We start from the raw sequence: 21,604 nt of genomic DNA on the forward strand, positions 1-21,604 counted from the left end.
CTCAGATAAGAAAGCTCAGTAAATAGCAAGTCATCGGAATCAGTACGAAGAACGTCAAATGATTTATGGAAATCATATGTCAGATAAGTTCCAGGATGCTGCTGCACGCCACTGAAAGAAGTTCATTAATATGTTCAAGCCTCAGTGCACAAATAATCTTTTGTGGCACGTCCAGGAATTCAGAAGACATAAAGTTTCTATACTTTATTTCATCAGAAGATTCCATTTAATGAAGATGTACGTACAAGACGAAGACTCGACGAACTAACCAAATTCTTATTGTTTATTTGACGAAGAATATTTGATTTAACTAGATACAGATGAACCAGACAGTACATCTATGTATCAGTTATCCAAATTAAATATTTGAAGTCAAGCAGAAGTGGTAGTTCGCTCGTTCGACAAATCAAGAAGAAATTATTCAAGTTTAAAGAAGACCGGAAGTTGTTCTACTGAAGATTGTGTGATTAAATATTTTAATAGACTATTATTTCACTTCTCAAATAATTATATTAATTATGTAATTTATTTATTAAATTAATTCACTCTCGAATTAATTTAATTTATGAATTTATATGATTAAATTAATTAAGTGAATAATTTTCTATTTTAATATACCATTTTATTTCTTTATTTAATCACAAAAATCACCTCAGCAAGACAATTCTGGATTGTCTTGCCGAGTGGATTCATCATGCTTCCAAGACAATTCTTCATTGTCTGCATTAGCCTTGATTGAATCAGCAAGACAATCTCTAATTGTCTTGCCGATTCATTTCAATGGTGTGCAAGACAATCCTTGAAGATTGTCTTGCCGAAGGCATGTGTAAGTCTGCAAGACAATCTGTTTGTCTTGTCTTGCCGAGAGACACACTTCCAGCAAGACAATCTGTTTGTCTTGTCTTGCCGAATGCTTAAGGTGTGCAAGACAATCCTCCATTGTCTTGCCGTTTGTAGTGTTTGTCTTTCTGACAAAGGAATTGTCTTCCCTTCCCTTTTGATTGTCTTACTGACTTGGTTGAAGCTTGGTAGACAATCTGAGATTGTCTTCCCTTGCCCCTTATTGTCTTGCCCAAGCCTAGATTGTCTTACCCTTCTTGTAATTGTCTTTGCTAGCTTGTAATTGTCTTGTCTAGTGATTGTCTTGCATGTACAAAGCCTTGCCTATAAATATGGCTTGGTTTCTTCATTTGAAAGTGTTCATTCACTTTGTATTCAAAGCATTTGTAAAGCTTTCAAGTTGTTAGTAACTTGCTTGTTCGTTATATCCACAGTTTTCTGTGCTTTGATAACCCGGTTGTTTTAATCACTAAATCTAGAATATACCCTGTCGAATTTATTCTACGAACTTTAGTGGACATTAAAACTGAACCATATTAATTATATAACGACTTCAAACATTGTTATATTAATTAATTATAATCTGATTAACAAATCATATTCAATCAGATTCACTTCCGCGACGATTTGGTACTGATTGTATTCAACCCCCCCCTTCTACAATCATATCTGGACCTAACAATTGGCATCAGAGCGGTTGATACCATTTTTCCGTATCAGATCCTATACACACTCTGTAACGTCCAAATATTTTTTATTCGAATTAATTTTATTCCAAAAATTAATTTTGATTAAAAATATTTTTCTTTCAAAAATCTAAATCTCTCCAAACACTATTCACTTTAAATTCCTAAAAAATGAGTACGCAAAAGATCAGTAGCATTAAAATCCCACCGTTCAGCCAGGAACACTTTGGCCTATGGAAAAGGCATATGTTCTTATTCCTCCGAACTGCGAACAGAAAATACATCGGGATTTTAGACAAAGGTGTTACTACTCCGATGAAGGTCATATTAGCACACGAAGAGGATGGTGTGTTGATACCTCATCAGGTCATTCCGAAAGAACTTTCTGAGTACACAGACGAAGAGAGTGATCAGATGAACTTAGATGATGCTCTTCAACTAATCTTGGTTGAATCTCTAAACCCAGTAATGTACAATGCTGTTGTAAATTGTACGAACGCCAAGCAAATCTGGGATACATTAGAGATTATCAATGAAGGCTCAGAGGAAGTTAGGGAAAACAAGAAAGAGATACTGATGGCCCAGTATGAACAGTTTGGTTCTCATCCCGGTGAAGGGATTTCAGAAGTATTTATCAGACTTAATAATTTGATAAATAATTTAAATCTGAATGGGAAATTCTACGACAAGAAAGAGGTCAACATGAAGTTTCTCTTAACCCTTCCTGAACATCTGGAACACAGAATCACTGCCATCAGGGAAAGCAGAGACCTGAATGAGATTTCTCTGGAAAGACTCTACGGAGTTTTGAAAACTTATGAACTGGAGCAAGTTCAGAGTAAACAGAGATATGGCTGGGGTAAAACACAGAACCATTCGAGAGCTCTAGTTGTTGAGTCACCTGTACTGGAAGAAAAGAAGAAGGATGTTGTTGTTCCTTCTGAGACTACTCAGGAATTTGTTGTACCTGAGATGGGTCAGACTGCTTCTACCAGTGGTGATGAAGAGTTCTATACAATGGAAGAGCTGGAACAGTTAGAAGATCAATCTCTATCACTGTTTGCCAAGAAGTTTGGAAACATGAGATTCCGGAAGAACCCTTCCTATAAATACAAACCTACTGTTAGTAAGTTTCAGAAGGGAGGCTATTCATCTTCTACAAGTAAAGGAGGATATAAAACTGGGATGGTGGACAGAAGCAAGTTCAAATGCTTCAATTGTGGTGAACCTGGACACTTTGCAACTGAATGCAAACAGCCCAAGGTTCAAGGAAAAAGAAAAGATTCGTATGATGAGCTGAAGCAGAAGTATGATGCACTGGTTAGAAAGCATCATGGTACTTCTGGAAGTCAAGGTTTCAAAAGCAAGTCTTATCTGGCAGAAGGCAAAAGCTGGGATGATACAGATAGTGATGAAGAGGAGCAGCTAGGGAATGTTGCTTTCATGGCTACTACTGGATCATCTTCACCTCCTCCTGCTGGAAGCTTTCAGGTAGATCCTACATGCCCTAAACTGTTTATGCAATTAGGACTTGAAAGAGATGATGCTATTAAAAGGATGAAAGCTGCTAATCTTAAAATTGATACTTTAGTCTTAGAAATTCATGCTTATAAAATGAATGAGATGAAAGTATTAAAACCTAAAATAGAACAATTGACTATGGACTTAGGATTACAATGTGCTAAAGTCAAAGTTCTAGAGAAAGGTGAGATTGCTTTAAGACTTCAGCTAGACGAAGAGAAAGTGAAATGTAAAGCCTTTAAGGATGCCTCCTTGATAGTCAAAGAACTCAATGATAAACAAGAGATCAAGAGAACTGTTGGAATAGGCTTTGACTATAACAAATCTGTAGGTAAGGCTAGTAACATTACTCCTTTTAAGAAGAGTGCTGAAGAGAGAGGGATTCCTTTTGTTTTGAAAGATTCCCTTAAACCTTTGTTTAAAACCTCAGAAGCTGAACCTCTTTTAGAGACTCCTGTTGTCATTAGATATGAACTAAAACAGGAAGACCTTAAAATGAAAGAGAGTAATGAGATGAGAGATGAGATTCTGACAAACCTGAAACCAATTAAAGTGAAAGGCAATGTTAGGTTGCCTAAAGCTGGTTTAGGTGTCAACTCTGAGAGAACTAAATTCAACAAGCCCAATAATTTTGTTAATAGTAAGAACAAGAACAATAGATGTCATTCTACTGAGAACTTTAAATCTGATAATAAGGTTAGAGTAGAATCTATTGATGTTCCTACTACTGTGACTGATACTTCTGTTGCTCCTGCTTTTGATGCATGTCATAAATCTTGTAGTGTTGATAATTGTATGACTTGTGCTTTCAATTTGATGTCTGCTTATTTTAAAAATTTGCATGCTAAAAATGAAAACACATCACCTAGACAACACACAAACAACAAGCATGCTAGATCAAAGACTGCTAGTCCTTCTCACAAGAGAAAGGAGACTTATGTTCCAAAGCCTAAAACCAAGGTTTATAAGGCTGTTGTTAAGGAAGTAAGTTCAGTCAAATCTGAACCAAGTATCAGTCCAAGAGGCTCTGTTGTATTACCTGATAGAAATCAGTTCTTTAAGACTGCCGGACCCAATCAAGTGTGGGTCCCAAAGACTGTCTAATCAAGTTGTCTTTTGCAGGGTGCCAGTGGAGTTGTTCGTGTTACCTGGGTGCTTGACAGTGGAGCGTCAATGCACATGACTGGCAACAAATCCCTGCTGGAGGACATAAGAGAAGGAGCTGGCCCTACAGTCAGTTTTGCTGAAAATAGCAAAGGTCGTACTGTGGGATATGGCAAGTACAAAATTGGGAGGATCATCATAGAAGATATTGCAATAGTTGAAGGACTTCGACATAATCTCCTGAGTGTCAGTCAATTCTGTGACAAAGGTTATTATGTTCATTTTGAAAAGGAGATATGTATCATCAAACATATCAAGGATAAGCGTCCTTCACTATGTGGCATAAGGAAAGGCAATATATTCGTAGCTGATTTGTCTTCAGGACCAGGAAACGAAGTTCACTGTTTCTACGCCAAAGCGTCTGCTGAAGATAGTTGGTTATGGCATAAGAAGCTCTCACACCTCAACTTCAAAACCATGAACTCTCTAGTCAAGAGAGATCTAGTGAGAGGGTTGCCTTCCCTGGAATTCTCAACTGATGATCTTTGTGAAGCTTGTCAGAAAGGAAAAGCGAAGAGAGCATCTCACAAAGGCAAAACCATCAATACCATTACAGATCCACTTCATTTGTTGCATATGGATTTGTTTGGCCCCGTGAATGTTGCATCTATTGATGGAGGAAGATATGTCTTAGTCATTGTGGATGACTTCTCGAAATTTACTTGGGTTTACTTCCTCTCTTCCAAGGATGAAACTCCCCTGACAGTAATTGATCATATCAAGTTGGTTGAGTTGGAAAAAGGTGTTCCTGTAAAAGCTGTAAGATCAGACAATGGAACTGAGTTTAAGAATCAAACTCTAATCAACTTTTACTCTGAAAAGGGAATTAGAAGGCAGTATTCAGCACCAAGGACTCCTCAGCAGAATGGAGTCGTCGAAAGAAAGAATCGTACACTGATTGAAGCTGCAAGGACTATGATTGCTGAATCAAAGCTTCCACTGTACTTTTGGGCTGAAGCTGTGGCCACTGCTTGTTATACCCAGAATAGGACTTTGATCAACAAGGATCATATGAAAACTCCATTTCATTTGTATAAAGACAAGAAACCATATGTTAAACATCTTCATGTCTTTGGAGCCAAGTGTTTTGTTCTCAAGGATGGTGAAGAGAACTTGAACAAGTTTGAACCAAAGGCTTCTGAAGCAATTTTTGTTGGTTATACAAATAATGCTTATAGAGTTTTTATAATTGATACTCTGTCAGTGAAAGTTAGTGTCAATGTTACATTTGATGACACTAAACTTCCAAGTATACAATCTGCTGATTCATCTGAATCTCTGAAGTTTGACAACTATCCAGATTCTGATTCAGATGATGATGTTCCACCTGAGGTTGCAACAGGAGATGACAACAATGATGATGATCCAGGCAATGGTGGAGGAAATAGCAATAATGCTGGAGATTCCACTGATGCCAGTGGTGGATCATCAAGTCAACCTGGCAACAACTCAGGGGGAGCTGATGGATCAACTAGTCACACATTTCAGCTTAATGATAATACTGCTGAATCATCAAGGACACAACTTCCAAGGGAAAGGATTTGGAGCAGAGATCATCCCTTTGATTTGATTATTGGTGATCCTGATGTTGGTGTAAGGACTAGAAGTGCTACGACAAATGAATGTCTATTCTCTGGGTTTCTATCTCAACTAGAACCAAAGAAAATAGAAGAAGCACTTGCTGATCCTGATTGGGTTCTTGCCATGCAAGAAGAACTCAATCAATTTGAGAGACAAGAAGTCTGGGCCCTGGTTCCAAGACCAAAAGGAAAATCTACCATTGGAGCTAGATGGGTCTTCCGTAACAAGTTAGATGGTGATGGCATTGTTGTAAGAAACAAAGCCAGACTGGTTGCAAAAGGTTATTCTCAGGAAGAAGGAATTGATTACGATGAAACCTATGCTCCAGTTGCTCGTCTTGAAGCCATCAGAATATTTCTTGCATTTGCTGCACACTCCAACTTCAAGGTATATCAAATGGATGTGAAAAGTGCATTTCTGAATGGAAAGCTAGAAGAAGAAGTATATCTGGAACAGCCCCCTGGCTTTGAAAATCCAGAGTTTGCTGATTTTGTATACTTCCTATTCAAAGCTGTCTATGGACTCAAGCAGTCACCAAGGACATGGTATGACACTCTCTCTGAGTTTTTAATAGAAAACAACTTTACTAGAGGTGTCATAGACAAAACTCTCTTTTACAAATTGCATGATAAAGATATGATATTTGTACAAATATATGTTGATGATATTATATTTGGTTCTACTAACGATAACTTGTGCAAGAGATTTGCTAAGTTGATGCAGAGTAACTATGAGATGAGTATGATGGGTGAGCTGTCCTACTTTCTTGGTCTTCAAGTAAGCCAAAAGGAAGATGGAATATTCATTTGCCAATCCAAGTATGTCAGAGATCTTCTTCGGAAGTTCAATCTAGAAGACTCTTCACCGGCAAAGACACCCATGGCCACTGCCACAAAGCTTGACCAGGATAAATCTGGTAAGAAAGTTGATATCACAAGCTATCGTGGTATGATTGGCTCTCTACTTTATCTTACTGCAAGTAGACCAGATATCATGTTTGCAACATGTTTGTGTGCTAGGTTCCAAGCTGATCCTAAAGAATCACATCTTATAGCCGTCAAAAGAATCTTTAGATATCTTAAGGGTACACCTGGTTTAGGTATTTGGTACCCTAAGAATACTGGTTTTGACTTAACCGGCTATACAGATTCTGATTATGCAGGATGCAGGATTGATAGGAAGAGTACGTCTGGAAGCTGTCAATTTCTAGGACGTCGGTTGGTTTCCTGGTATAGCAAGAAGCAGCACTCTGTGTCTACCTCTACTGCTGAAGCTGAGTATATAGCTGCTGGTAGCTGCTGTGCTCAGATCTTGTGGATCAAGAACCAACTGAATGATTATGGTGTTGTAGTAAACAAAATTCCTATATTTTGTGATAATACAAGTGCCATAGCCATTTCCAACAATCCGGTTCAACATTCAAGAACCAAGCACATTGATATCAGGTATCATTTCATTCGAGAACATGTCATAAATGGTACAGTGGTGTTACATTTTGTACCCACGACTGAGCAAATTGCTGACATCTTCACGAAACCACTGGATGAATCCACTTTCTCTAAGCTGGTTTGTGAGTTAGGGATGTTAAATATGACATAGTTCTCTTGTATATATTTTTCATATGCATTATATGTTTTTGTATATTTTTGTGAATTTTCTGTATAATTATATCTATTTTATTAGATTTTATATGATTTTCTGTATATTATCTGATATTATTCTAATTAATTATGCATGCCTGTAAATTAGTAAATGATTTTCTAAATGCTCATACACTCCCCTGTAATATTCTCTAGGCATTTAGATAATTATTTGTAATTATTTTGTATTTTTCAAAATTAATTAAGTATAAATATTTGATTTTAAGTTAATTCATTTTATTGAATTAAAGTTAAAGTCGTAAATAGTTATATTTAACTAAAGTTGAAATTTACAAAATATTCGTGTATTATATACTATTGTTTTTATTATAGTTTTTTTAGTTTAATTGCAAAATGTTTTATCTTTTAATATAATCAAAAATCCTATTATTTTTATTTGATTTTCGGCAAGACAATGGTTTTGTCTACAATTAGGCTCGGCAAGACAATTAGATTGTCTTGCTGAACCGGTTTTTCACCGATTTTCAAACAACTCGGCAAGACAATCCCATTGTCTTACCGAGTCTGTCTTAAGTCAGTTGTCGTATCAGTAAGACAATCAGATTGTCTTACTGACACAGCCTTTTGTCTGTTATACTTGGTCTCGGCAAGACAATTTTGAATTGTCTTATCGAGACTACTCTCCCGTTGTCTTACTGCGTACGTGTATATATATATCTACAAGACAATCGTGCAAGACAATTCGATTGTCTTGCTGATCCTACTTCATCTTCTCCATCTGCCCTCTCCTATACACGATTTCCGTTCATTGTTTTTCAAGTTTTATCATCAAAAACTTGCTGGGTTTGGTTTTTACAAGCTTTCACGCTTGCTGGTTACTCGATTTCGTCCTTGTTTAAACGAAACTCTGCCGGATTTTAGTCAGATTTTCGCCGAAGTTTAGTCGATTTTTAAAGCTCTTCGACTGAGTTTGTACTGTGGATTGACTAGAGTTCGATTAATCTGTGTTATTCGTGTGACCTTCGAACTGATTTGAAAGGATTTGGAGTTAGGGTTCTTGGTTAATTTGGGGATTTTCTCAATTAGGGACTGTTTGGCTGATTTTGTGAGTTTGTGGTGTTTGAACTTAAGGGAGTGTTTGGCTGAGTTGGATTATTTGACTAAGCTCCATTTTAATTAATTAACTTTTAATTCGAGATTATTCTAATATTTCGAATTAATAATTAATTAATCAAGTTTAATTATTAATTGAACTTTGCGAGATAATTGAAAATTAATCTTTTATTTGAAAATTTCTCGCTTAATTCAATTTTTAATTACTAAAAATGGCCGGAGAATTTGAGATTGCTGAGACCAATTATTGTGCTAACCTAAACTACGAGGATTGTTCTGATCGTTTCAAGAAATGGATTCGCTTTCTGACTCAACAAAGTCTTGTCAGTACTGCACTAACCGCTGATGTTCCTATTCAAGTGCAACCACTCTTCGACTTCTACTCTAATGCCGTCAACTCTACAACTCTCGAGAATTATAAGTTGATTGGTGATCTACCAAATAGACGAAGGATTGTTATAACTGTTGATGATGTGAACAGAATTCTAGGGTTTCCAAGGAATAACTTTCAAGTGGAACCAACCAGTGCTGAGTTAACTCAATTCTTCCAAGACATCCACTACCAGGGACAGATTTTTCTCCCTAGAATGTCTAAAAGCAAATTGAAGGCTGAATGGGATGTCTTCTTCGATACTTTGGCAAAGGTATTTGCTCCAACTACGAGGCAGAATTTTCACAATATATCTTCCATGCTACAAATCTTTGGATTCTCCGTGGCTTACAATCGTCGAATTAACTTCGGGAAGATATTACTAAAGGAGATTATCAGAAAAATGGGTTCTGTCTCTCAGAGATCCATTCATGAAAATGACAAAGTGGAGTGTCACTTTCCAAGGTTCTTAATGCTATTCTTAAGTGACAAGATGAATGATGCTGATAGAGCAATGTACGTTGATTCTGCAGTGGTGCCCATTCTAAGAACTTGCACCAAGATTCAATCAAGACTTGCTAATCAAAAGAAGCATGAGAATGTGCCTCTTGTTGTGACTCCTTACATGTTGGAACAGTTTAATGTTCCCCTTCAACCTGTCCAAGTTCCTCAGCCACTACAACAACAACAATATCAACCGGATCAACCTGAACTTCAAGATAACCAACCTCAGGAACAATCTCCTCCTCACAACTTCCAACCACTTCAACTTCTACAAGATTATCAATCATCCAGCCAATCCTCACATTACTCTCCCTACAACCCTCCTTATAATTCTCCACAACAATCACCTCACCAATCATCATACAATTCTCAACACCAATCTCCTCCACAATACAACTTCTTCCCAGACCAACAAGCCTCCATTCTTCCCTCTCAATCTGAACCAATACCTTCACCTACACATCCACATACCATTCCTCCACCACAATCCACCTCTCAGCCTCTGCCTGCTGATTCTGCTATCAATCCAGAGCTACAGGACTTCAGGACAGATTTACAGGTAGCTCAGGTACTTTCTAATCTCACTGATACCTTTAATATTGATATTGCAGATTTTGATTGTGATATTGGATTTGATTTCCAGACTCCCAGCATTGAACCTGTCAACACCCAGGTTCATAACCAAGCTGACGTTTTCGTTTCAACAACTGATTCTTCGTCAAACACATCAACCGACACTACTCAAACACCAGTTGTTCGAAAGGTAGCCCGGAAACGGAGTGGTAGTGCAATTCTGAGAGAACCCGCAGCTCTGTCTCATAAGAAGCAAAGGGTGGCAGAACCGGAGACAACTGCAGCCGCATCCATTTCCTCCCAAAAGGATTTGGACACTGACATGGTAAATATACAGTCTCTAGATTCATTCTCTCCACAGAATGCATTTATTGAAATTGGCCGTCCGACCGCGGTATCCTGTAAAGAGTCAAGCACGCAACTAGCACTCACGCTAGTTGAACCTTTGTCTTTTGATTCTTCACTTAGAGAGAGCACAGATATTCAAAAAATGTCATATGAAAAACTTTCTGATCAATCTTTCTTTTTGGATCAGGCTATACTTGGCAACCTGCAAGTACATCCGCCTTCACAGGCATCTGAAGGACAATTTGTTCCTTCACAACCTACAGTTCCATCTTATGGTACTATGGTTGTCTATACAGGTACTGGTGACGGTGTGACAAACACGAGTGAAATCAGGCAAACACCGAGCGAAACACATGCACGAGAGGATAGTGATAAATCTTTGAGTGTTCGTGAGGTGAGTGCACACACCAACACTGATCTGTTACAGGAACAATTGGCTGCTATGAAAGCTGAGATTTCAAGGTTGAATGCTGAGAATGCCAGATTCAGAAGTGAAGAGTTGGTGACTCTACAGGAAAAAGTTGTTGATCCTTCATATTCTTCTCTCAAACAGGAATTAGATGCTCATGTCAAGGGTATTCATTCTAGGATGGACAAGTTTGATCAATCTCAGGAGCTCTGTCTGACAAAGCTTGGAAACTTGGAGCAAACTCTGGCTCAAGTTATTCATCACTTAAAGCTTAATCCGTCAACAGCTCAGTCCACTCCAGAGGATCCCTCAACTAAGGGGGAGAAGGATAAGGAAGATAAGGACAAAGATGATCACAGCAATGCTGGTGATAGGAGTAATAAGGATGATGCTGACAGGAGTGATAAGGGTGGAGAAAGAGCAAGTGGCAAAGAAACTTCTGAAGCTGATAAAAGCTATAAAAGGTCTAAAGGCAAAGAACCACTACATCAATCTGAAAATGTCTTCAACACTGACAATTATGATGATTATCCCAAAGACATGGATGATGATGACGTATTCGATGCTACCTATCGTCAGGCTGAAGAAGAAGGTAAATTTGATGAAAGCTATTTGTTTCAGGAAGAACCTGTTGATCCTGAACACGAGGAGAATGTCAGGAAGTTCAAAGCAGAAAATGAAGCCAGGAAGCGTAAGCTTCGTGATTATCAGAAACTTCTGGAAGACAAGTTGATCACAGAGGAACAAATCAAGATTGAAAAGCAAAAAATCTATGATGCTGCGATCAAGCAGAAGAATCTTGAAATTAAAAGAAAAGAAGGAAAAGGCTGGGACATTGCTAGGAGAATATTCAATGGACCTCAAAGGGAAACTTTCGATGATAAGAAGTTCTTATCTCTGATATATGACCTTCGAGAGGTGAACCCTGATGAGGATGTGTTTATGCATGCCTTTGCCTTAGAACTGGAATATGTAACTACTGCTGTTAGGGGACTGCTAGAAGAATGGGAGCTGATTGTCTACACACGGAGAAATGGTTCATTCAGACTATCTGTCGAATTTCTCAAATCATTCTCCGTATCTGAGCTCTGGGTACTTCGCAACAAAGTCAAGCGTTGCTCAAACTTGAATGAACTTCTTCGTGACAAACTGTTGGATTGTGCTGTTTTCAACAGTCCTCAGGTTGTTAAGAACCCTTACTGTGTCAAGTTTGTTCACTTGGAAATCCTCTGCACTGTCTATTTAAATGAAGAGGCTTTGCCAAAGTACCCTGCCAAACGTCTGGCTCTAGCATCCACCTTACTAAGGACCAAGGGCTTCGCATCTAAAGCCAAGTCTGATGCTGATGATGTAATCTCATCCTACTGCACTCGAAGAAACATTTCTCAATACTTTCGGAGGATGAAGGGTGTAACAAAATCTCAGCCATCTGACTTCCGTGAAGACCCTGTGGATCTGGAAGTTCTTCACCAGCTAGCTCTGGCTCGTGAAAGAAAGAAGCGTGGAGAATCCACTGCAGCTGAAGAGCCTACTCAGAATGAGCCTTCTACTCCAATTATTCACTATTCTGATGCTGAAGAAGGAGAAGTCACTCATTCTGAGTGAATAGATTGATTAGGATATTTGTTAGATATGTTCAAGGAACATCCTTTTGTAATCTATTTGTGATCATGGTTTAATGTTTAATGCAAGCCATAAACTTTTGCTATTTACATTCTATTGTTTAAATCTTTGTCTTATCTGTTAGTTGAGTTATCCTCTAGGAAATTTGCATGTTATGTTAACAAACAAATAGGGGGAGATTGAAAGGCATATGTTCAGCCTATTTGTATTTAAAGAGGTACAACTCAACTCAGATAAGAAAGCTCAGTAAATAGCAAGTCATCGGAATCAGTACGAAGAACGTCAAATGATTTATGGAAATCATATGTCAGATAAGTTCCAGGATGCTGCTGCACGCCACTGAAAGAAGTTCATTAATATGTTCAAGCCTCAGTGCACAAATAATCTTTTGTGGCACGTCCAGGAATTCAGAAGACATAAAGTTTCTATACTTTATTTCATCAGAAGATTCCATTTAATGAAGATGTACGTACAAGACGAAGACTCGACGAACTAACCAAATTCTTATTGTTTATTTGACGAAGAATATTTGATTTAACTAGATACAGATGAACCAGACAGTACATCTATGTATCAGTTATCCAAATTAAATATTTGAAGTCAAGCAGAAGTGGTAGTTCGCTCGTTCGACAAATCAAGAAGAAATTATTCAAGTTTAAAGAAGACCGGAAGTTGTTCTACTGAAGATTGTGTGATTAAATATTTTAATAGACTATTATTTCACTTCTCAAATAATTATATTAATTATGTAATTTATTTATTAAATTAATTCACTCTCGAATTAATTTAATTTATGAATTTATATGATTAAATTAATTAAGTGAATAATTTTCTATTTTAATATACCATTTTATTTCTTTATTTAATCACAAAAATCACCTCAGCAAGACAATTCTGGATTGTCTTGCCGAGTGGATTCATCATGCTTCCAAGACAATTCTTCATTGTCTGCATTAGCCTTGATTGAATCAGCAAGACAATCTCTAATTGTCTTGCCGATTCATTTCAATGGTGTGCAAGACAATCCTTGAAGATTGTCTTGCCGAAGGCATGTGTAAGTCTGCAAGACAATCTGTTTGTCTTGTCTTGCCGAGAGACACACTTCCAGCAAGACAATCTGTTTGTCTTGTCTTGCCGAATGCTTAAGGTGTGCAAGACAATCCTCCATTGTCTTGCCGTTTGTAGTGTTTGTCTTTCTGACAAAGGAATTGTCTTCCCTTCCCTTTTGATTGTCTTACTGACTTGGTTGAAGCTTGGTAGACAATCTGAGATTGTCTTCCCTTGCCCCTTATTGTCTTGCCCAAGCCTAGATTGTCTTACCCTTCTTGTAATTGTCTTTGCTAGCTTGTAATTGTCTTGTCTAGTGATTGTCTTGCATGTACAAAGCCTTGCCTATAAATATGGCTTGGTTTCTTCATTTGAAAGTGTTCATTCACTTTGTATTCAAAGCATTTGTAAAGCTTTCAAGTTGTTAGTAACTTGCTTGTTCGTTATATCCACAGTTTTCTGTGCTTTGATAACCCGGTTGTTTTAATCACTAAATCTAGAATATACCCTGTCGAATTTATTCTACGAACTTTAGTGGACATTAAAACTGAACCATATTAATTATATAACGACTTCAAACATTGTTATATTAATTAATTATAATCTGATTAACAAATCATATTCAATCAGATTCACTTCCGCGACGATTTGGTACTGATTGTATTCAACCCCCCCCTTCTACAATCATATCTGGACCTAACAGGTAGTTCTTTGCATTTTCAAGAATTTGAAAAAATGCCCTTATGTTTACGTTGATTTTTGTTAACCAACAAAATTGGGGGTGAAAGCACTCCAAATTATGATTTTTCGACCCCAGAAAATGGTCATAAAAGTCATTTTTCGACTCAAATTAGCTTATTTTTTGGCGTTTTGACGCATTTACAAAACTCCCTTCCCTATATTTTTTGATGAAATTTTTTGCTTCCCATCAAAATAGGGTGTGAAGACTATGGTAGGAAAAAATTTCATGAAGAAATGGTATCCGAAAATATGTTTTTTTGACTCGTGAAAGTGGTCTTAAAAATCAATATATTCGTGGAAAATGGTAGTTCTTTGCATTTTCAAGAATTTCAAAAAATGCCCTTATGGATATAATGCGATTTAAATGTTTAAAGCCGGGAAAATTCATTAAATCAACTAGAAATGTTACAAGACTTTTTCTTGCCTTACTAAGTCACTGAGGCAAAATAATACATAGTAACATCTAATATGTGTACAATGTATTATGCATTGTACATGGGGCACTTCTTGTTCCGCTTCGTATGAACTTCTTGCTTGCACCGACTACATTTGTGTCCCGTTCGGGAACCGTCCATCTCGGTCCGTATTCTCACCGACTGCCCCCTTTGGCCTCGCTTTGCTCTTCTCTTTCGCATGGCCTCGTTCGGCACCACGGTTCCATACCTTTGCCATGCTAATGGGAGTTGCACATCCCAATAGCCGGTTGCTGGTAACGGATATATCATAGGCTCCCACATATTTTGCAAAACGGGAGTGTAGTGGTAAGGGCCGATCCACTGTTTCCAGTTTATGGAATTACGATTACACCCAGCAATCAGATGAGAACATGGAAGGCGATGACAGGCCCATTTCCCGCACGTGCAAGTACCCCTTCTGATGTCCACGACTTGTGTGTTTCCGCCCTTTTCCACACCTTTCAACCTGTACCTACGCGTCTTTACGGAGAATAAACCACTTTGCCGGTTAAATGTTTCAACGTGGTGGGCGTTAGCCCTCTCAGTATTGGTTTCCAACATTCTCCTAGCTTGCAGGCAGAGTTCATGACCTTCTTGCATGCTTTCTAGAGCAGCGTTTCTCTCCTTGTTCACCGTCCTTACAGTTTTGTAAAAGAGGAATTCCATCATTGCGGTGACCGGTAGGAAGCGAGCTTGTCGAATGTTGCCATTGAAACTCTCCGTCACGTTGGTAGTGGCCTGGCCGTAACGAGCGTGGCCTGTGTCATGACAGATGGTCCACAAGGCAGGATTTATCTCCCGCAAATATGTCACCGCTTGGGGAGAAATGCGGGCAATATGTTTCATGTAAGCCTCGTGCTTTCTTATTTGTGGTGTTCGGCCTGCTAGCCACATGAACATCTTCAAGTCATTTCCCGGGTGATGTTTGGAGAAGTTGCATCTCACATGGTGGAGGCAGTATCTGTGAACACCAAAAGGTTCAGTGAAGCCGTTGCGCTCGTCATTCACTGCAGCGAGGATCCCGGGGGCACGGTCCGATATAATACAAACGCCAAGTCTCTCTCGGCATACATGTATTCGTAGAAGACGTAGATACCAGGACCAGTTCTCCGTAGTCTCCTCATCCACGAGGGCAAAACAAATTGGATATTGGTGGTTGTTAGCGTCCACTCCCACCGCAACCAGCAACTTTCCATTGTACTTTCCCTTGAGGAATGTACCATCAATTGAAATGACTGGGCGAGCGTGCTGCCAGCCATCAATCATCGCCTTCAGACACCAGAATGCGCGAACAAATACAGATTTGCTAATCTCAGTTTGATGTGGAACCGCATCAATCTCCATTACGCTCCCTGGATTTGTACTTGCCATGACAGAGAGGAACCGTGGTAACTCATTATAGGTAGTCTGCCAATTGCCATAAAGGGTCTCCATTGCAGCCATCTTCCCCCTCCACGCTTTGCTGTAACTAACAATGTGCTGGAACTCATCGTTCACCATTGTTATACTGTTCATCATGTGAACCTCTGCATTATGAGATACTACTGTTGATCATGTGAATATCAGCATTATGGGATACAACTGTTGATCATGTGAATATCAGCATTATTTCGTTGCAATGTTATGCTATGCCTATAAATAGGTTCACATACAATATGCACAATGCACACACAACCATAGACCTCACACAAGATATAGTTCATCATAAATCATGAGTTACACACCAGGTGATCTGTTTGTTGCCATGGGTAGAAAATGGTGGTGTGATGATGACTTTACGTACTCTTTAAACCCTAATTTACGATACTCCCCTCAGTCGATTACCACCATGTTGAATGAGTGGGAGTGGCGTGTGCGTAGGCATGAAGTGTGCATGGAACGTTGTGCACTAGCTGGGATTCCGATTCCTAAACAAAGGGCTCGTACTATGCCTCGAGAAACGCCGCAGCAGCTGGAGGCCGCCCTCTTCAGAGCGAGAGAAGAGGAGAATCGCATGAATCTGCGACTGCATCGTTAGAGTCTATACGATGATGCTAGGATGTTTCGGGAAGAAGGGGACCGGTTTAAGGAACAACAATACCTTGCATTGGTCACCACTCCGGATTATTATTCTGATAGTGTAATGTCGTCCGAGGACGATTAAGTGGTCTGTAGTTTCGTCGTGATTGTTTTCTGCTTTTCAATTTAAGTCGTGTTATCGTTGTTTTAATATCTTCTATGAATAAAATTGCTGTGTTTGATCAAATGCATTCGGGATATGATAATACATGACGTTTTCGGATTAACAAAAATAAAACAATAATAATATTATTTATCTTTTATGAGCTTAAATATGACCTTAAATATTAAAATATTATATTTTAATATAAAATAATTTTGTAATATTATATCATTATATAATATAATATTATAAAATATAATAATATAAATAATATATCACAATTTCCCCTTTTTTTGAATTTTTTATAAATTAAATAACCGAACCGAAAAGTGAAGAATTTTTGAGGAAAACCCACAAAGATTTTCCCTTCTATGTTCGCCCGTGGGGGGGGCGAACATATAAGGCAAAATCTTTGTTGTTCGCCCCTGGGAGGGGCCTGCTGCAAAAAAACTGCCTGTGGTGTTCGCCCCTGGTGTATATGAATTAGGGTGGTTAGTTTTGTGAAGTGAAAAAAAAGGTGGTTAGTTTTGTAAAGAATTGATTCAGGGTGGTCAGTAATTTGAAGGAGCCTGCAGTAAACTATAAAATATAGACGATAAAGTAATGTACTAATATCATAATATGTCTTTATGTTATTTACTAATATTCATATGAAATAATTCGGCTAATCGAACAGTTATCAATTAACCGAATTTAAAAAAACTGAATAACTTCAAAAAAGATTTTTTTACTATCGAAAACCGAACCAAAAATATAAAAATCGGTTAACCGATCCATGATTATTTCGGTTTTTTGGGGTCTTCGCTTATCGAACCGAATGCTCACCCTTACCCGATGCTGGTGTTTGGTTGCGAAAAAACAAGATTTCAAATTCATACCTCAAACCCTGATGTATGGGTTTTTATTAGCAAGAGGGAAGTGAGTATGAGATGGAGATATGTGAATTAATTTGTTTTTTAATTTTTTTTGTCTCTATTTAAGTAACTAAATCTTAATGTTTAATACAAGAATAATCAATAAGGCAAAAATATATAATATATAATAATTTTATTAATATTTTAAATTAATATATATTAATAACTTAATTTTTTGTAAAATTGAATATATTAATTCCAACACTCAACCAAAACATACTCCCTCCGTCCCACCCAATTCTTTACATTGGGTTTGGGCACGGAGGTTAAGAAATATGTATAAAGTAGTGGAAAAGGGAAGAAAAAGTGGGTGAAGTGGTGGGACCCATTGATTTTTAATATATAAAAGGGAGTTGGTGAAGTAAAAGTAGTGTGAAAAGGAAGAAAAAGTGAGAAAGTGGTGGGACCCATTAACTATTTTAGGAAAGTTTTGTGATGTAAAGAAATGGGTGGGACGGCCAAATAAGGAAACTGTAAAGAATCTGGTGGGACGGAGGGAGTATGAATCACATATTATAACTTCGGTTTGGCTAGTGTGTGCCCATGGGCACATGCTAAGTACTAACATTAATAAAAATGGAGGGTTTTGATTGGTGTGGTTGTTGCTAAGTAGTGTAACTGCAGGGGGTCCACCATTAATAAAGAAGGTAAGCCAATAGAAACCCTCCAATTTCATAAATTTTGGTGCTTAATGTGTGCCCATGGGCACACCATAGAAAAACCGTTATAACTTTAATTTAAACTCACACCTCTCCGACATCATTTCTCATTCCAATCTCATGTCATTCGGCGAAATAAACTATCTCTTAAAAAAAATTGTAAGAAATACGCTTTCTTACGAGACCGGCCCTGCACGTATCATACATACAAGGAGAGGAAGAAACATACAGTCTATACATCTATATAAAGTAAAATCCAGGGCGGCTGACGTGGCGCTTCCCTCCTTGCTTTTAGACTGAATTCTCTGTTCTCAGTTTTCAACATATCTCAGTTGCTCCTCTGCCTCTTTTCTTCTTATTTAATTTTTGTTTATTTTTTAATTCCTGACTGATCGGTTTCGTAACTGAAGCCTCGCCATCTCCTTCGACAGTTTGTTATAAATCATCCTCCCGCAATCGTTTCTTTTCGCTTGGTTATTTCTTACTCGAAAATAACCCCCAAAAATCAAACCATATTTCTCCACTCAGATTGCAAGAACCCCATGGCGATCGATTGTTTAGTTCTGGGTATGTCTAATTTTCACATAAAATCATGTCTGCGCACATTTATATGATCATTGTATGCATACTAATGTCCTAATTTGGTGTTTTGTTTGCAGGGGCAGGCCAAGAAGTGGGCAAGAGCTGTGTGGTGGTGAACATGAATGGCAAGAAAATTATGTTCGATTGCGGGAAGCATATGGGTCATCATGATCACCAGAGATACCCCGATTTCTCTCGTATTTCAAGAACCGGGGATTTCGATAGCTCCCTTACTTGCATTATCATCGCACACTTGTATATTTCTGTTTCTTGATATATGATTGTTTGTTGCCTGTTGTGTTTGTTAATTTTGCTTTATTGGATTGGTTGATGCGTTAAAGCGAAAAGCTTGTTTTCTGACACAGATTTCTAAGACTTTTGACCTCATAGCTAAAATCATTATTTTCAAAATTTTCTTTTTTTTAATTATTATATTAATCACATATTTTTATTTGAAATTTTTTTAAAAAAAATAATGATTTTAACTATCCAGTCAAGGGACTTAGAAGTGCGTGTCAAAAAGTCGAACAACCTATATTCAAAACAGAGGGAGTAGAATGTAAAAGAATGGTAGGCAATACTGCAGTTTATTGTTAAAGTAAATCAGGGCTTTACAAATTTGTTAAAAATGTTTTTGTTGATGTCGTGATTTGATGTATATTATAAGTTTCTGGAATCTGGATAGGTAGAGATCCGTTGAACTAAGAATTAAGGTGGGGTAAATTTTTTGATATGAGCTTAAAAGTGCTGTAAACAGTATCTTAATGATCAATTGAATAAAATAAATAGAACGAAGATAAATTATTAAGGTACCAATATTTAGGAATTCTTTTGTCTGGTTATGTAACTAGGCAATGTAATTTTGTATCATCTACATTAAATATCATAAACTTCGCCTTCTACACTGGTTGAGGAAAATGCTCCTCATCCTACTGCTGATGCTATGCAAGTACGCAATTCATACTTATTGAGAAATATTTGGGACAAATTACGGGGTAGGGAGTTTAATTTCTGCGCATTTCTCATTCTTGGCCCTCGACATGTATGTGTTCCTTATGCACTATGTAGACAATGACTGACTGTATACAACAGGGTTATAATACTCTTTAATTGCTTTTGCTCATATTTTCCTGTTTTCTTAAGCCTCCAAGTTTTATTCATATTTTCGCTTTTCATGTGTATATGTGCCATGGTTGCAAGCCTTTTATCCTTGCCCCAATTTTCCTCTTTCAGTTAATTATTTCCGTTACAGAACTTTGGTTTACCCAAGCCCATGACCTTTTGCTTTCCATGCCATGATATATATAGTTTGAGCTACACTGAATGCGAGTTTTATTTTTTGTAATTTTATTTTATGAAATATGGACATTTGTGATCTTGCTAAATTTCTACATTGATGTTGCCAGATTATGTTCCGGCTTTTATTTAATTTGATGCTCTGGTGTTTCTGTAGCATTTCCTGAGGAATTTAGTTCTCATTGAGAAGCTTGAGCAGCTCGATCTTAAATCAGTGGAGACGGTTGTAGATGAAAAGGTAGAGGACAAGGTAATATTTGGGTAAATTTATTCCCTTAAACTTCTATTATACTATTTCCAATTCTGCGTTGCCTCCCCAAGTGTTTTCAGACTTTCGGGTATTCAAATATTTCTTTTATTACTTTAGAAACAATAGCTATAAGGTGCTGGGATATGAGGGAGTATTAGTCAGGAAGGATATATGTGTTTGCAAGTACTAAAATCAATAAATTATCAAGAATTTGCTTTATTATATACTTGATTCGGACTATAAACCACTGGTGACAAGGCGCATGTGCTTGATTGTCACGCAGTTTGGCTACTTTAAGGTGCCGGGGAAGGACTCAGGGATGAAGCCGATTGTGGTAAAGGCCAAGCTGGTGTCGAAGATTGCGGAGAAGAAGATTGAGATGGGCGGCGCTGTTGTGCTTACTGCTTAGGATTGGTTTCTGTTTTAATTGAAATGGATTATACTGATTGTAATGGTTCTTATGGATTCTCACATTGTGGAACACTGTTTTTGGATAAATTTATGGTTAATGGTACTTTTAATTTTGGATTTGGTGGTGTTTGTTTGGTTTTTATTGTGTTGTGGTTGATAATGTTTGATTTTGTATGTGGTCAGATTGGTTCTTGTAGTGATGGTTGTAGTCGAGGCTCTGATTGTGGTTTGAGACCTCGATGTTCAATCGAGTGGAAGTGCAGTGTTGATAATGAGATTTTTTCCCCCCTAATTAATCATGTCCATTCCTCCGTGGAGTTGTGCTCAAAACTTAAAAGAAACTGTTGTTCTGCTTGGTCTTATCTATTCAGTTGTCACTTGTGACACACAATAAAATTTAAGCATTTGCTATATATAATTAGTGCAGGCGGTGGTTTTACTGATTGCGTATTTGATACACTCTCTTGCACTCTTTATAACTAACAATATTTTTTCATATTTCAACAATAAATACGATATTAAAAATTACAAAAATTATAGATTATATAAAGAATGTATTAAGTGCTATGTAGTTCCCGAATACTCATTTTCTTCAAAATAAAACAAGTTAACAATATGAGATTATGGAGGGCGCTTATATTATTTTCTCTTCATCGCTGCCCTCACGCGCAACAGTTGCATTCTCCAAGATATTTTCAATGCCCGCGCGAAGCGCGGGTTATACACCTAGTTGTGAATAAATGAAGTTGTTTTAG

The 21,604-nt window shown here is 37.6% G+C and overlaps 1 protein-coding gene and 1 long non-coding RNA gene across 2 annotated transcripts; one reads left to right on the forward strand and one right to left on the reverse strand.

Annotated features, from left to right (window-relative positions):
* Positions 1-14,603: 14,603 nt before the first annotated feature.
* LOC135151570 (uncharacterized) lies at positions 14,604-16,076 on the reverse strand. The gene has a single exon (XM_064090114.1). It carries the CDS (start codon positions 16,074-16,076, stop codon positions 14,604-14,606), a length of 1,473 nt encoding a protein of 490 aa, XP_063946184.1.
* Positions 16,077-18,491: 2,415 nt separating this feature from the next.
* LOC108213226 (uncharacterized) lies at positions 18,492-20,964 on the forward strand. Its single transcript, XR_001805249.2, has 4 exons — positions 18,492-18,877; positions 18,970-19,147; positions 20,346-20,438; positions 20,722-20,964. It is a non-coding gene; the product is annotated as an uncharacterized LOC108213226 (long non-coding RNA).
* The last annotated feature ends 640 nt before the right edge of the window (positions 20,965-21,604 follow it).

The sequence above is a fragment of the Daucus carota genome, chromosome 3, assembly GCF_001625215.2.
Source record: "Daucus carota subsp. sativus chromosome 3, DH1 v3.0, whole genome shotgun sequence".
Taxonomy (NCBI): domain Eukaryota; kingdom Viridiplantae; phylum Streptophyta; class Magnoliopsida; order Apiales; family Apiaceae; genus Daucus; species Daucus carota.